The sequence below is a fragment of the Somniosus microcephalus genome, chromosome 6 (genome assembly GCF_052327205.1).
Source record: "Somniosus microcephalus isolate GS21.2 chromosome 6, FLI_Smic_1.0, whole genome shotgun sequence".
NCBI lineage: Eukaryota > Metazoa > Chordata > Chondrichthyes > Squaliformes > Somniosidae > Somniosus > Somniosus microcephalus.
In genome coordinates, this window is record NC_140992.1 from 114,805,991 (window position 1) to 114,824,062 (window position 18,072).

Here is an 18,072-nt window from a genome sequence, read left to right on the forward strand (position 1 = left end):
ACTTTTTGTTATCTTTGGGATGCCTGCGTATATCCATTTGGATCAGGGAAGTTCTTTTATGTCTTCCCAGTTGAAGGAATACCTTCAGAGTCGGGGAATTTCTACTAGTAGAACTACCCCGTATAATCCCCAGGGTAATGGACAGTGTGAATGATACAATGGGGTGATCTGGAAGGCAGTTATGTTGGCGTTGACATCCCGGAACCTTAAGAATACACAGTGGGAAATGGTGCTGCCTGATGCCCTGCATTCCATTAGATCATTGCTTTCAACGGCTACTAATGTGACCCCCCATGAAAGGCTCTTTAACTATCCGCGGAGATCTACTACGGGATATTCAGTACCTTCATGGCTTACTATGCAGGGACCTGTGTTGCTTCGACGCCATGTTAGATTGTCAAAATATGACCCCTTGGTGGAGGAGGTGGAGCTGTTGGAGGCAAATTCCCAATATGCTCATATTCGATTCCAAGATGGGAAAGAAAGTACTGTTTCAATTAAAGACTTGGCTCCTTGTGGTGGCCAGCCCTCTTCTGAGGATATTAATAATGGTCATGATTCAGATAATGTGGATGCTGTTACAGATACTACGAATATTTCCAATCCGATTGCAGATAATCATACTTCTATTAGTCAGCCTTTGATAGATGTTTATGACTGTCCCAGTTCATCTTCTGATGGGATTTCTAATCCGGAAACCGTTGAGAATCGGGATATGGATAGCCTTCCTGTTGAAGATACTTCTGTGCCTTCTGGCGTGGGAGGGCAAGGAATTTCACCAAGGTTAAGAAGGTCGACACGAACAAGATATCCGGTCGACCGATTGAAAATGGACTTTTACATTGATAGTAATGTTTTAAAAATTGTTGAAATATTATAGTATATTGTTTTAGTTGAGAGATACTTAATACTTATGCGTAATGTTATTATTTGTTGTTGTTCATTTAGAATTGTGTTATGTAAATAGTTTTAATCTCGTGCATAGTTTAGTTGTAAATAATTAATTGTAAATTGTAAAAGTTATTAGGTTGGAGTATATTTTAAAAGGAGGGGTGAATGTGGTGATTATTCCTTGATTAGTAAAAGTATTGTGATTCGTTGTTTGTTAACTGCCTTGGGATATGTGTTGTAATCTCATTGGTAGTTGATGATCACATGATGTGTTGTGGCTACCTTAAATTCAGTCCTTTTCTAGCTTTAGTTGGGACTGGATGTGGAAAGATATGCTGCTGATTTTAAAGTTAATAAAGCCTAGCTTTGGAAGGCCAATCTATTCTTTATTTCACCCTCCAACTGGCTCTGGGTGATCTGGTTTCAACGAGAGGAAATACAGAATTGGCAAAAAAAAAGAAAATGAATGAATCCTTTTCTCATGTGAGATTTCATTTCTCTCCCAGGGCGATGTTTTGTAATGACCTTAAAGAAAAGCATGAAGAAAAGATTGTGATTAAAGGAGTCGATGCCGATACCATGCAGACCTTATTGGACTATACCTACACCAGCAAAGTCTACATCACCAGACAGAATGTCCAGAGGATCCTGGAGGCAGCCAGTCTCTTTCAGGTTAGCAACAATGAAACCTTCTGCTACGGGCAGTTTTTGTCTGTTATACCGCCGCACACAGAGAAAGGTGCGGCGCAATAGGGCATTAAATTGCGGGGGTGGGGGGGCGGAGAATTGATTCCATATCGATTGCTGCCTATTTCCTGGTCGGGTCTTGAGGGACGTGGCGGGGGAGGGGGTAGAGGTGGTGGAAACTCCCATCCACAGCAGACTGGACCTTCATTTGCATATTAAAATGAGGATGGGAACGCCCATTTTCCAGAATGAGGATGTGCGGGATGCCAATTACAATCCGCACCCATGAAACCTGCCGCCCAGGACTGCTAGGGACGGACAGCTCAGGAGTTTCCTTTATAGGGCATAGCACGCAATGGTATGCATTTCTGGGCCCTTTACTCGTTAGTTTTTTTCCCCATTGTTCTATTCTTCCTACTGCCACTTAGGCTTTCATGAGCCTATGTGCCAGTCGTTCTTAATTAATATATATTTTATTTGCCCACAGCAAATTACTGCAAATAATGGGTTTCCTAATGGGAATTCTCCAAGGTGAGTTTTTAAAAGAAGCGGATGACCTACAGAGGGACACCCGTATACCCACATCTGGAAACAGAGGTAGAATTAACTCTCTTGGCAGATCCAATGCTGCTGAAGGCTACTCCTCTCAAAGGAAGCTGTGATAGCAGATCCCGGGTGGCATCACTAAGATGTGTGAATGACTGACTTAACCGTTGTCCTGCATGGTTTTCCAGAAGCACTCCAATCACAGCAGGTCGTGCTCTACCTTGCACTATATGAACAAAACCCATGCCGAGGTAATCTACAGCCTTGTTAGCAGCTTCCAAGATGGTGCCAACCACCTCTGCAGACCCTGGAACACCTTCCTGGCAAAGTCCACAGGGATAAGTCTTCTGACGGTCTGAGTCAGCAAAGAAATGGTTGGCGAGCTGTGTCATTCGCTGTAAGGACACCTGCAGCTACCATGCAACATAGGGCCTGTACATGTGCAGAAGCAGTAATAGTCTCAAACTTGGCTGCATCTCTTTGCAGGCCTGCTGTAATGCTGACCTATGGAGATAGTACTGCGGCATGGCACGGAGGGTCACCTTCCTTGCAAGCAGCTCCTGGAGCACCGCCTCAACTTTAGCAGCCATCAAACAGGAGCTCGGCTGATGGGCTGCTCCATCTCTTGTTGGCAGACATGTGCCTGCCTCTACGGTTACCTACAGTTTGGCCTGTCGTGGCTCGATCCCCTGCCCCTCCAGCCTTGACAAAGACTGATCATGAGTTCGGATCCCTTTCTGACAGTCTCCTAAAGCTTTCTGATTTTTCTTACCCACTTTTAATTGGTTCATTCCCTTAAGTTGGACGCATGCAATTTTTCTCGTCCACCACCAGTTTGAGGTCGCATCTGGTGTTGTGAATAACTATGCAAATAAGCTTTACACCAGAAAATTGAACGCTGTTTGCACTTGAGCTCTCAGGGGGAATTTGCAGAAGTTCTTAATCATTTAGAACTAACTTACACCTGTAGACTAAAATCAGCCAAAGGTATCTAAAAGACTCAGTTCTCATTCAACTACCTAGGGACAGCTCCACTGGCCAGTAAAGATGCTCTAAAACAGCAGGAAATGCCTCTATTCTAACCCTACAGATCTGAGATACAAGCCAACCCATTTGACTTAAATAGCTGATGGCTAATGGTGGAGTGCAACAATTGATTGTCATCGGCAACTCTATGGGCAGAGATGAATGCCGATTAGGGTTGCGGTGGTACAAACTGTTGGAAGTCCAATGTGTTGTTCTTGGTGAGTGACTGGAGAGCACACTGGTGATCACCCCCACCCCCTCCGCACCTCCCAATAGCCAGTCACTGACTCCAATGTTACAGGGAAATATTTTTTGTTTACACATGATTGAATCCAGCACACGGAATCTTTGACACAGACTGAAGTATTTGCATCAAACCACAAACTGTGCATCGCTTCTCTGAATGGGGAAAGATAAAACATATTACAGAATGATAAACATCTCAGCTTCCCCTTCACGTACTTGCAGTCACTCTGATTTTGATTTGAAACTGTTCCACAGGCTTCAGCTGCCTCACATTTCCCTGAAGTTGATGGCACCGCCACTGAATAAGCAGGGTGGCTGGATCCCCAGCTCTCTGGGGGTGTCAACTTGTTTGTTATTGATCTGTTGTCTGTGCTTTGTGGCTGGTATCCCCTGATGGTTTGAACACACACACATGTCCAGATGAATCTGTAAACAGCAGGATAGTGTGGTTTTCACACCATTGCACTTTGTTGCCTCTGCAGTAACTTTCTTACTCTGACACCTACATAGAATCTACAGCACAGAATCAGGCCATTTGGCCCACCTGGCCTGTGCCAGTGTTTATTCGCTACACGAGCCTCCATCGCCCTAATTACCTCTTCCTATCCCTGCCTCCGTGTCACTCAATTCCCTTCTCCCTCATGTATGCATCCCCTTAAATGTATCTGCTTCAACCACTCCATGTGGCAGCGAGTTGCACATTCTCTCCACTCTCTGTGTAAAGAAATACCTCTTAAATTCTTTATTTGATCTGTTAGCGGCTATTCTTTATTTATGCTTCCTTAGACACACCCACAGTGGAACCAGTTTCTCCACACTCACCCTATCCAATTCCGTAATAATTTTAAAGACCTCTCTCTGGTCTCCTTTTAGTTTTCTCTTCTCCAGAGAAAAGAGCCCTAACCTGCTCAATCTTTCCTGATAGTTGCATCCTCTTAATTCTGTAATATCCTTGTAAATCTTTTCTGCACTTTCTCCAGGCTTCAATAATCTTTCTGTAGTATGGAGTCTGGAACTGCACACAGTACTCCAAGTGTAGTCTAACCAAGGTTCTATATAAATTTAACATTACCTCCCTCTTTATTCATCCTACCAAAACGAACCACCTCACACTTCACTATATTAAATTTCATTTGCCATTTATCCACCCACTCTGCAAGCCTGTTTATGTCTTCCTGTATTTAGGTGCAGTCCTCCTCATTATTAGCTATACCCCCCAATTTGGTGTCATCTGCAAATTTTGACGCCATACCTTCAGTTTCTGAGTCCAAATCATTTATGCACCTGGTGAACAATAATGGCCCCAGCACAGATCCCTACAGGACCTCATTTTTCACTTGCTACCAGTCTGATAAACTTCCCTTAACTCCTACGCTCTGTTTTCTGTGTTGCAGCCATCTTTCAATCCAGTCTGCTACATGACCTTTGACTTCATGAGTCATGAGTCTGTTATGTGGCATCTTATCCACGGCATTCTGAGAGTCCATGTATACCACATCCACTACATTGCCCTTGTCTAATCTTTCTGTTGTTTCTTCAAACAATTCAGTAAGACTGGTTAAACATGAAACTCCTCTCAGAAATTCATGCTAATTATTTTTATTATATTCTCTGTCTCTAGATGTTTTGCTGTTTCATCTTTTAGTGGTGGGTATCTTTCCTAATACTGGCGTTAAGCTAACTGGTCAATAGTTACCTGGATTAGTTCTATCTCCCTTTTTGAAGATAAGAATTACATTTGCTATTTGCCAGTCCTCTGGCACTATTCCTTTTTCTATTGCATTTTCATACAGTATATGGACACTAATGCCTCTGCTATCTCCTCCCTAGTCTCTTTGATTATCAGCAGGTGCAGTCCAACTGGACTCAGGGTCTTGCCCTCCTTATGTTTGTCTAGCTTATCCTTCCTTTCTATCTTAACTGTTGTAATAACCCTCTTGATTTCCTCTTTGTTAGCCTCGTCAGTGAAAACTGAGGTAAAGTATCTATTCAGTATCCCTGCCACTTCAGTGTTGTCTCCTGTGAGCTTATCTCGCTCATCCTTTAGTGGTCCTAGCCCTATCTTAATTCTCCTTTAGTTACTCATGTGCCTATAGAATATTTTACTCATCCTTTTTATATTTTGTGGTATTTCCATTTCATATTTCCTCTTTATCTTTTTAATCTCTTTCCTAAACTCATCATATTCCCTTTTGTCGTCCTCTCCTTTGTTGTTTCTGCACTTTGCGTATGCCATTTTCTTTAGATTCAATTTTATCCTCACTTCATTATTAATTCATGGCATCGCATTCTTGGCGAGTTTGTTCTTATTTTTTAGTGGAAAATATTTATCCTAAACTCTATTGATCGCTCCTTTTTTCCAATCTATTACTTTGGCCTTTGTACTATTTTATATCTTTCTGAAACATTATCTTAAACATTATTATCTTGTGATCACTACTCCAAAAATGTTCTCACACACTTTCTTCTCTTATCTGATCTGGTCCATTTCCCATCACTAGGCCGAGCAGTGCTTCCTCTCTTGTTGGGTTTCTTACATATTGGGTCAGAAAGGAGTCTTGTACAGAATGTAAAACCTGCATCCCCTACTCCTCTCTCCTGCAGCACCTTCCTTGTTTATGATGTTATTTGTGTGACATTTGTGTTCAAAGCAAAGGAGATTAATCGTGGGCAACAGAGCACTTTCCATTCCATGGATCCAGTGAGCATTAAACATAGTCAGTACAGCACAGAGTGAAGCTCCTTCCACATGGTCCCAACAAACACTCCCAGGTCAGGTACAGCACGGCTTAGATACAGAGTAAAGCTCCTTCCACATGGTCCCATCAAACACTCCCAGGTCAGGTACAACACTGGATAGATATAGAATAAAGCTCCTTCTACGCTGTCCCATCAAACACTCCCAGGTCAGGTACAGCACGGGTTAGATACAGAGTGAAGCTCCTTCCACCTGGTCCCACCAAACATTCCCAGGTCAGGTACAGCATGGGTTAGATACAGACTAAAGCTCCTTCCACATGGTCCCATCAAACATTCCCAGGTCAGGTACAGCACGGGTTAGATACAGATTAAAGCTCCTTCCACATGGTCCCATCAAACATTCCCAGGTCAGGTACAGCACGGGTTAGATACAGATTAAAGCTCCTTCCACATGGTCCCATCAAACATTCCCAGGTCAGGTTCAACACTGGTTAGATACAGAGTAAAGCTCCCTCTACACTGTCCCATCAAACACTCCCAGGTCAGGTACAGCACGGGTTAAATACAGAGTAAAGCTCCCTCTACACTGTCCCCATTAAACACTCCCAGGTCAGGTACAGCAAGGGTTGGATACAGAGTGAAGGCCCCTCTACACTGTCCCATCAAACACTCCCAGGTCAGGTACAGCAAGGGTTAGATACAGAGTAAAGCTCCTTCTACACTGTCCCCATTAAACACTCCCAGGTCAGGTACAGCAAGGGTTAGATACAGAGTAAAGCTCCCTCTACACTGTCCCATCAAACACTCCCAGGGCAGGTACAGCACGGGTTAGATACAGTGTAAAGCTCCTTCCACATGGTCCCATCAAACACTCCCAGGTCAGGTACAGCAAGGGTTAGATACAGAGTAAAGCTCCCTCTACACTGTCCCCATTAAACACTCCCAGGTCAGGTACAGCACGGGTTGGATACAGAGTGAAGGCCCCTCTACACTGTCCCCATTAAACACTCCCAGGTCAGGTACAGCAAGGGTTGGATACAGAGTGAAGGCCCCTCTACACTATTTCAGCAAGCATTCCCAATTCAGATATAGCATGGATTAGCTGCAGAATAAAGCTTCCTTAACACAGTCCCACCAAACAATTCCAGGACAGCTACAGTAAGGGTTTTGAGTAAAGCTCCCTCTATACGGTTTTATCAATGTGGAACAGAGTTAACCTTAGAAGAACACACTCGACTAAACTAGTGTGACATTTTTCCATTTCAGTTCCTGAGTGAGATTGCTCATTAGTGCTGAATTGGGATAGATTTGCATGTGGCTCCCTGCCTGCTAGATATTGGATTGAGACTGCCTGAATTTTTTTCACATAGAACCTTTACAGCCAGCAAACAGAGGAGACTTTCATCCCATTAGCCCGGACTCCCAGAGGCCAGTGTGTAACTCACTGCACCATTAGACCTGGCAGTCTTTTTTCACATTGATTGTACTGTTCTCCAGGGAGTGCAGCCAGAGCCCCCTACACTGACCTGTAGTAGTGCTTGGCAACTGCCTTTTGCTTGCCGACTGTAAGAACATGGAGAATTATACAATTTACAGCACAGGAGACTGTTCAGCCCATTGTGCCAGTGCTTCAACTGTCTGCTCTAACCTCCTTTCCCTGTATCTTTTTTATATTCTTCCTTTACAAATATTTATCCAATTCCATTTTAACTGGTGTTGTAGGCTATGCCTCAATAGCCACTTGTGGTAAAGTTTCCCATGTTTTAATAAATCTCCATATGAAAAGATTTCATCTAACATCTCCTCACTCTATCACCCTTTGTTACCGATTTGCAAACCAGTGGAAACAATCTCAAATGATTATTCTCTCATAACTGTTCATATTTTTGAAAACTGCTGTTAGATCCTCCTTAACCTTCTCTGTTCAGTGAAAAGGAACAGTTTTCAAGCTCATCTACATAACTACAACCTCTCATTACTGATATCGTTCTACTGAATCTTCACTGTACCTTTTCCATGGCTCTAATGTTCTTCCTATAACGAGGAGCTCAGAACAGCACACAATTCAACTGTGGCCCGTGAGAAACAAAAGAAAGAACTTGCATTTACATAGCGCCTTTCACATCCTCAGGATGTCTGAAAGCACTTTACAGCCAATGAAATACTTTAAGTGGAGTCACTGTTGTAATGTAGGGAAATGCAGCAGCCAATTTGCACACAGCCAGCTCCCACAAACAGCAATAAGATAATGACCAGATAATCTGTTTTAGTGATGTTGGTTGAGGGATAAATATTAGTTAGGACACTGGGGAGAACACCCCTGTTCTTCTTCAAATAGTGGCCATAGGATCTTTTACATCCACTTGAGAGAGCAGTTGGAGCCTCGGTTTAACGTCTCATCTGAAAGATGGCAGCTCTGAACGTGCAGCACTCCATCAGTACTGCACTGGAGTGTCAGCCTAGCTGCTTCTTCTAATCCAGAATCATTGAACCAAGACTAATGTTTAAAATGTAGTCACTGTCGTTTTGTAGGTGAATGTGTCAGCCAATTTGTGCACAGCAAGGTCCCACAAACAACAATGAGGGAAATGACCGATTAATCTGTGTTTGTTGGTGGTGTGATTTGAGAGATAACCACTTGTCAAGGCACTTCTTCATCCGTGGTCTTTAATGGCCACCTGAGAGGGCAGGCCGGGCCTCGGGTTAATATCTTATCTGAAAGACGGCACCTCCGACAGTGCGGCACTCCCTCTGTACTGGACTGGAATGTCGGCCCAGCTTTATTTGCTCAAGTCCTGGAGTGGGGCTTGAACCCACTACCTTCTGACTCGGGCAACAGTGCCAGCAATGAGCCAAGCTGACATGTGAGATGGGAAATTTATGCATGTAATAAGACAGGATCAGGCTTGATTGTTAGCCCCTCTATAGTTGACTAACCCGTCGACACTCACTATCTAGGCACAGACATGAGATTGGTTCCTACATTACAAAAGTGACTATACTTCAAAAACTTTTTAATTGTCTGTAAAGCTTTGTGATGTCCATAGTTTGTGAAAGGTGCTATATAAGTACAAGTTCCTATTTCTTTTCAATGTACAGCTCCTGGTCTGTGATGCTGAATGTTGCTGCTCTATGTAATAAACAAGCCTCATTTGACTTAGGTGATCTCAGTGTGGGGGGTCGGGGGGAGAGAGGGGTCATGGTAAGGGTACTACAGGTGCCCTAGGGATAGGGAGGGAACAATATCAGCCAGGGTTTCCATTATCTAGTGGCTCCTATTGGACTTGTGTGGTTGTCAGGATCGGGCTCTGCTGCGATACTACTCACGGTTGAATAGTCTGCAGATACTCACAGTCCGAGCTCACATGGGAAGAATGGGCGAAGTGGCGGAAGGCTGTCAGTGCTCGTGGGACTGAGCCCACTGAGAGTCAGAAGAGGAAGGGGAGACAGAGGGAGGGCACGAACAGAAAAGCTAAGGGAGTGTGTGGGGGCACATTTCATGACTGTGTGCCTGTTTCCTTGCCCGACAGTTCCTGCGGATGGTGGATGCCTGCGCCAGCTTCCTCACGGAGGCGCTACACCCGGACAACTGCGTGGGGATCCTCAGGCTGGCCGACACTCACTCCCTGGACAGCCTGAAGAGATGTGTCCAGAACTACATCGTGCAGAACTTCCCCCAGGTGCTGACTCACGAGGAGTTCCTGGAGCTGCCGGCGGAGATTCTGTCGGAAATTCTCGGAAGCGATGAGCTCTACGTCACGGAGGAGGAGCAGGTGTTTGAGACAGTGACACGCTGGGTGCGCTACCGAGAACCCGAGAGGCGGCACCAGCTCTGCCAGGTCCTGATGCATGTCCGCCTTCCCCTCCTGGACCCCTGGTATTTTGTGGAGCGCGTGGAAGGTGATGAACTTGTTTGGCAAAACCCTGACGTGTTCCATCTGTTGCAAGAAGCCAGGATGTACCACCTGTCAGGCAATGAGGTCGGACTTTTCTACACTGATTCAGTCATTCCAACCTTTCCTGTCAGATTGTGCTGGTTATGATGGTGACTGTGGAAATGGAAAGGGAAGGACTTGCATTTATACAACGACTTTCATGACCTCAGGACTTCCCAAAGCGCTTCACAGTCAATGACCTGTAGTCACTGTTGTAATGTAGGGAATCGTGGCAGCCAATTTGTGCACAGCAAGGTCCCACAAACACCAATGAGATAATGACCAGATAATCTGTTTTTTTAGAGATGTTTGTTGAGGGATAAATGTTGGCCAAAACACCAGGGAGAACTCCCCTGCTCTTCTTCAAAATAGTACCGTGGGATCTTTTACGTCCACCTGAGAGGGCAGACAGGAGCTTGGTTTAACATCTCACCGGAAAGATGGCACCTCCGACAGTGTAGCACTCCCTTGGTTCTGCACTGCAGTGTCAGCCTAGATTATGTGCTGAAGTCTCTGGAGTGAGGCTTGAACCCATGACCTTCTGACTCGGAGGCGAGAGTACTGCCCACTGAGCTGACACCTCTGGATATCACAGTTCAAAACACCTGGGTTGCAGTCGGCTGAGATGACTGAGAGTGAGCTCTCCTGATGGTCCAGTTGGTAAAGGCACTGTCCAGTGTGGTGCTGAGTCATACCGTGTGGACAGTCCTGGCTTCAATCAAAGTTGATTTCAGCTGAGCAACAGGCGAAGGGTTATGACCATACAGCTTGACAAGGGAGGGGGAAACCGGCCGCTCCTGATCACTATCTGGCGACTTCCACCGGAAAATGTGCCTGTGCAGACGTCAGTTGAGAAAAGGATTGGGCTTGAAAGTGATGCCCTGTAAATTCGAGCAGCCTAGTGAAACATATGGAGAATGGCCACTTTTAACTGGCTTGACTCGAATTATAAATAAAGTTGGTCCCTAAGTACCCTGTTAGTTCCCTTCATTATTTTAAACGCCTTGATCAGATCACCCCCTGAACACCCTCATCCCCAAGGAATATAAAGCAAGTTTTCCCAGTTTCTCATCAGTCCTTCAGGCCTAAGGGGGAATTTTCCAAATCTGTGTTTCTGTGCAGGGTTTTGTCCACTGATGTTGGGAATTAATAGACAGAAAGTCACAGCGGGTACAGGCCCAAATTCCCGATATGTGCTCCCAGCAGGTGAAGCTCCCTGCTGGAAGTGCTGATTCATAAAACTACAAACTCCCCCCCCTGCTGAATTTGGCCAATATTTGCTTAGGTGGGATGCCCAGACCTGAGGTCTGACAGCGCTCTGTGTAACTGCAGTAGTACTATCTTGCTTTGATATTCTAAACCTCCTGTGATGAAACCTGGCATTACATTAGACTTTCAATCACATTTTGCATCTGGGAGCTAGCTATCAATGACTTAGGTAGCTAAACCCATAAATCCCTTTGTTTATCCAACACTCATGACTTTCCCCATTTCGACTGTACTGCCATCTTACATCAAATGTGCACTACCTCACACTTTGTTATGTTACTGGGGGCTGGTGTTGCACAGGGAGCCATTCGCAGCACCTTCAGGAGAAGAGAGGGGGAAACCTGATGTAAAAAAAAGAGCTAACTTTGTGCTGCAAATTGTTGTGTCTTGTCAGGAGGAACTGTGCTGTATCCAGCCTAAACTGGGTCCGGCCAGCAAGATAAAATGGAAATGAAACGCGATGGAGAGGAAAAGTGTGCAAGAGAGAGACAGAGAGCAATCTAGAGAGAGAGAAAGAGACAGAGAAAGAAACAGAACGAGCGAGAGACCGAAAAAATGAGAGAAAGTGAGAGACAGAAAGAAAATGAGAGATGGCGGTTCACCACCACTTTCTCAAGGACAATTAGGGATGGGCCAATGCATGTCAGGGATGACTAAAAACAGCAAGGATCAACATGGCGGCCGTGTCGGCAACACACATCGGCCGCAGGACCTCGCGCCTAGATATTGGTATACGTTGCATCTGTTTTACACCCGAAAATCAGGCACAACGCATACCAATGTCTCCCCCAGTATGTACGAGAGAAAGATAGAAAGAGAAATAAAGTAGTAGGGAGATGGACAGGGAGGGAAAGCACATCAAGTGCAAGTGAGAGTTGAAGATAACAGCAAATTAATTATCGCTTGCCTCTGTTCCTTTTTTGGGTGTAAGAATTATGCAGCATTAAAGAGAGTCCAGTAAAGGAGCTCAGCTCTTTAAACATGCCCAATGAGAGGCTTTTTACTGAAACACATCACCACACTGCTTCTCCTAACCATCTCTCAGCAGCTACTTCACAAATGAGATGTTGAATTCTTGTGGTCCGTGACCATAAAATGGGGCTGGTTGTGGCGATCCCCGAGGCTGATTCAGAGCGGCTACAGTCGTTGTGACAGCACCAACATTTGTTGCTAAATGATAGAGCTGTTAGTTGTTGGGGGGGGTGGGGGTATGGAGAGACTGGGGCAACACAGGGTCGACAACACAGGGGGCAAGCCCGGGGACCCGCATTGGGCCTGGTGCAGCACAGGAGACAAGAGCTGCTACTGCTGGTAGGAACAGATAAAGCAGGATGACGGAAGTGAGCCATCCAGCTCGAAAGCATCTGCTGAGGGACAAAATAAAGTGGGGGGATGGCAATAGCAGCACTCTTGTGTTTAAATGAATCGCAGCACAGGTCAGTGATTGGACAGCTGCTCTTAAACCAATGGTTTTGTGCTCCTGTGGATGCTGTCTCCACTCCTGATCATATCTCCCTCCCCCACAAAGACAGAGTTTTCCCTGGCTGGTTCTTGGGCATGGTCCGTTTTTTGACTAAGCTCCGTTTTGTATTCCTGATGTCAGTGGGGCAATAAATGTCTGGTTCCATGGGTTGTTAATGGAAGTTTTTCATCTGGTGTTGTAGACTTTACAGTAAAGTATCCAAATTGGACTAATTCAAACTGGTCCTGTGGCATAAAACCAACAGTGCCTTAAAACCAGCTGGGCCTCAAAACCAGCAGGGCCTTAAAACCAGCTGGGCCTCAAAACCAGCAGGGCCTTAAAACCAGCTGGGCCTCAAAACCAACAGGGCCTTAAAACCAGCTGGGCCTCAAAATCAGCAGGGTCTTGAAATGAAACAGCACCACCAACGTGGAAGTGTAGTCAATCCCAGAAATGAACAGGATTTAATCTAAATCTGCAGCTAATAAACAGGCTGGAGTAGGAAGTCCTACAATTCAGAGAGCGATAGAAAGACTGTGATAGGCAGACAAAGAGAGAAACATAAAGACTCAGGCAGACAGAAAGAAAGAGACAAGAGTTAGATATGGAGAAGGTGAAAGAGATAGACAAATAGAGAGAGACAGACGGGCACAAGCAGAGAGACTGTACTGAAATAAACATACCCTTTATAGTAGTTGAACATTGGAGCCATGCAACAGTTTCAATTATTGAGCTCAATACAAGTTTTAAGTACATGTTTTCCCCCAAGCTAGTCTTTGGCCCCACCCCCAACCTCTGACAATGAGGGGCCGTATCCGTTTCCTCTTTTTAAAGGAAGTGTCTCCAGCACATCCTTTCCCAATGGGCAGGATGTGCTGTCATGGATACTGTGTCAGAGAAATGTATTTGTTTTCCAAGCATTACACGTGTTTTGTGTTAGTTAAGGTGGCATAGGTAATTGCCTGATATCCCAATATTACAACAACAATAACTTGGATTTATATAGCGCCTTTAACATAGTAAAAGGTCCCAAGGTGCTTCACAGGAGCGTAATCAGACACAAAGTTGACAATGAGTCATAGAAGGAGAAATTAGGACAGGTGACCAAAAGCCTGGTGAAAGAGGTAGCTATTAAGGGGGATCTTAAAGGAGGAGAGAGAGGTAGAGAGGTGGAGAGGCTTATGAAGGGAATTCCAGAGCTTAGGGCCTCAGCAGTTGAAGGCACAGCTGGCAAAGGTGGGACAAATGAAGTGGGGGATCCACAAGAGGCCAGAATTGGAGGAGCGCAGAAATCTCGGAGGATTGTGGGGCTGAAGGAGGTTACAGAGATAGGGGAGGGCGAGGCCATCGAGGGATTTGAAAACAAGGATGAGAATTTTAAATTTGAGGCGTTGCTACATCGGGAGCCAATGTGCGAGTTAGGATATGCGCAGCAGTTTTGGATGAGCTGAAGTTTACGGAGGATGCAAGGTGGGAGGCCGACCAGGAGAACATTGGAATAGTCGAGGCTGGAGGTAACAAAGTCTTGGATGAGGGTTTCAGCAGCAGATGGGCTGAGGGAGGGGCGGAGACAAGCGATGTTACAGAGGTGGAAGTAGACGGTCTTGGCGATGGAGAGGATACACTGGAAAATTTTCCCCTGTAAGGGATGGGTGCAGTCTTGTGTTCAGCAGGCAGCGACCACAGAGATTCATGCAGTCTAGTGTGGCATTTAATTTTTTCTGGCAGGGTCCTTTCATATCAAGTGTAAAAATGCCTGAACACCACCATCAATAGATTTTATTGGGTTTTTTTTCCCCCAGTTTACTAACCGGCCTTTCTCAGAGGTGTTAACTTCTGCTGAGGTCCAGTTCCGTGGGTGGCAGTCACTCTCTTCCAACTCAAAGAGTGTGTGTTGAGTGGACTATTCAACATGGGAGCACCATAGCGAGGTCTGTTATTTCCCTTCCTGGGGTGCTGAGAATGAAATGAGACTTGCCTTTCATGACCTCAGGATGCCCCAAAGTGCTTTACAGCCAATTAAGTACTTTTTTGAAGAGTAGTCACTGGTGCAATGTAGGAAATGTGCCAGCCAATTTACGCACAGCACGGTCTCACAGACAGCAATGTGATAATGACCAGATAATGTATTTTTAGTGATGTTGGTTGATGGATAAATATTGGCCAGGACACCGGGGAGAACTCCCCTGCTCTTCTTTGAACTAGTACCATGAGATCTTTTACGTCCACCTGAGAGGGCAGACGGGGCCTCGGTTTAACATCGCATCCGAAAGATGGCGCCTCCGACAGTGCAGCACTCTCTCTGCATTGCACTGGAGTATCAGCCTAGAGTGTGTGATCAAATCTCTTGACCGGGACTTGAACCCACAACCTTCTGACTCAGAGGTGAGAGTGCTACCGCTGAGCCCCGGCTGATACCTGAGGCCAATTCTGATGCCAATATTTGAGGCCAAACAGTTGCACAGCTGAGATCCACCCAAGGATTGAACCTGGAACCTCCGTATGACTGAAGAGAGTAAAGTTCCTCATTTTTTAATTGTTTCAGGGTAATCCAAGAGCAAATAAAAAAAGGAATAACTCAGCTTTTACACTCACCCCTTTTTTCATTGGCACAGATTATTTCGGAGAGGACGAAGCCCAGGATGCAAGAGTTCCAATCAGAGGTCTTCATGATAATAGGTGGCTGCACCAAAGACGAGAAGTTTGTGTCAGAGGTGACCTGTTTGGACCCGCTCCGGCGAAGTCGCCTGGAGGTGGCCAAGCTGCCAATCACAGAGCAGGAAATGGAGAGTGAGAACAAGAAGTGGGTGGAGTTTGCATGTATCACATTCCGCAATGAGGTCTACATCGCAGGTGAGCTGCGTGTTCAGAGCCATTTACCCCACTACCCGCTGCAATGGTACTTTTCACTTGCTTAGTTAGCGCTCATCAAGGTGAGGCCTGGGGAATGGTATGCTTTCCACTTCAGACAAGCAGAATCAGCAATAAATCTCAGCTCAGGTCAGTGATGGGACAGTGTAGAGGGAGCTTTACTCTGTAACTAACCCGTACTGTACCTGCCCTGGGAGTGCTTGATGGGGCAGTGTAGTGGGAGCTTTACTCTGTATCTAACCCATGCTGTACCAGACCTGGGAGTGTTTGATGGGACAGTGTAGAGGGAGCTTTAATCTGTATCTAACCCGTGCTGTACCAGACCTGGGAGTGTTTGACGGGACAGTGTAGAGGGAGCTTTACTCTGTATCTAACCCATGCTGTACCTGCCCTGGGAGTGTTTGATGGGACAGTGTAGAGGGAGCTTTAATCTGTATCTAACCCGTGCTGTACCAGACCTGGGAGTGTTTGACGGGACAGTGTAGAGGGAGCTTTACTCTGTATCTAACCCATGCTGTACCTGCCCTGGGAGTGATTGATGGGACAGTGGAGAGGGAGCTTTACTCTGTATCTAACCCATGCTGTACCTGACCTGGGAGTGTTTGATTGGACAGTGTAGAGGGAGCTTTAATCTGGCCCCGATTTTAAACCTGGTTTCCACCAGGCAGGAGGGTGTGGGGCAGTTAAAATGGAGTGGGGGGCTTACCCACTCTTTTCTTACCCTGATCTGACCACCTGCAAATTTAAATGCCATACCTGACCTGGGTGCGTTTGATGGGACAGTGTAGAAGGAGCTTTGTAAACACTGGTAATCCTCACCCTAATGAACATAAAAATTCAGAACAAAAAAGCTGCACATGTCCCATTCCTGGTTCCAGCAGATCTGGAAACAATTGTTCAGCTGCTTTCTTAAAATAAATCCATGGCAGTTCCGCACAAATTGGCCCACTGCCAGGCTGATTCTAGAGAGCTCAGTGATGAACAACATTGAAGACGGCATTCCGAGAGGAAATGAAGATACAAACAGGAAACATGGCAAGGGATTAAGGGGATGCTCAGTAAGCTATTTTTGGCATTCATGAATCAAAGCTGCATCTACTCTGCCAACACAGCCTCCTCTATAGTGGTGTTAGACCCCAAGCATTTCTAGAGCTCTTTTCTTGCCCCCCCCCCACCGCCCCCGGTTTTCTCCCCTCGCCACATGTAGGTAATGATTCTCGCTGGGATATCATCCTTGACCCTGCTCCGCCATTCAATCAGATTATGGCTGATCTGTACCTCAACCCCATTTACCTGCCTTTGACAACCCTTGCCTAACAAAAATCCAGCAACCTCCGTCTCATAAGCTTCAATTGTTCCAGCATTCACAACCTTTTGGGGAAGAGAGTTCCAGATTTCCACTATCCTTTGTGCGAAAAAGTGCTTCCTGATTTCGCCCCGGAATGGCCTGGCTCTAATTTTAAGATTATGCCCCCTTGTTCTGGATTCCCTCACCAGAGGAAATAGCTTCTCTGTATCTACTCTATCAAATCCTTTTATCATTTCAGCTCTCAACCTTCTAGACTCAAGGGAATACAAGTTTATGCAACCTGTCATCGAATCATAGAATGATACAGCACAGAAGGAGGCCATTCAGCCCATTGTGTCTGTGCTAGCTCTTTGAAAGAGCTAACCAATGAGCTCCATTCCCCTACCCATTTCCCATAGCCCTGCAAGTTCTTCTCCTTCACGTATTTATCCAATTCCCTTTTGTCACTCATGGCTCAGTGGTCGCACTCTTGCCTCTGGATCAGAAGGTTGTGGGCTCTAAGTCCCATTGCAGAGACTAGAGCACAAAAATCTAGGCTGACACTCCAGTGCAGTACTGATGGAGTGCAGCACTGTCGGAGGTGCCGTCTTTTGGATGAGCTGTTAAACCGAGGCCCCCGTCTGCTCTCTCAGGTGAATGTTAACGATGCCATGACACTATTTTGAAGAAGAGCAGGGGAGTTTTCCCTGGTGTCCTGGCCAATATTTATCCCTCAATCAACATAACAAAAACAGGTTATCTGGTCATGATCACATTGCTGTTTGTGGGAGTTTGCTGTGCACAAATTGGCTGCCGCGTTTCCTACATTACAACAGTGACTACGCTCCAAAAAAAGTACTTAATTGGCTGCAAAGCGCTTTGGGATGTCTTGAGGTCATGAAAGTTGCTATAGAAATGGAAGCCTTCCTTTCTTTGAAACTCATTATTGAATCTGCTCTTGCCACCCTTTCAGGCAGTGCATTCCAGATCATAACAACTTGCTGCGTAAAGAAAATCCTCCTCATGTCGCCTCTAGTTCGTTTGCCAATGACCTTAAATCTGTGTTCTCTGGTTACTGACCCTTATGACACTGGGAACAGTTTCTCCTTATTTACTCTATCAAAACCCTTCATGATTTTGAACACCTTCTG

At 45.6% G+C, this 18,072-nt stretch overlaps 1 protein-coding gene across 1 annotated transcript in view; it reads left to right on the top strand.

Moving 5' to 3' along the window:
• Positions 1-18,072, top strand: part of klhl6 (kelch-like family member 6) — an 87,021-nt gene that overhangs the window by 43,066 nt on the left and 25,883 nt on the right. The window contains exons 2-4 of the mRNA XM_085990723.1: positions 1,398-1,563; positions 9,627-10,076; positions 15,378-15,615. Coding sequence (XP_085846849.1) covers positions 1,398-1,563; positions 9,627-10,076; positions 15,378-15,615 — 854 coding nt within the window. The remainder of the gene's footprint in view (positions 1-1,397; positions 1,564-9,626; positions 10,077-15,377; positions 15,616-18,072) is intronic.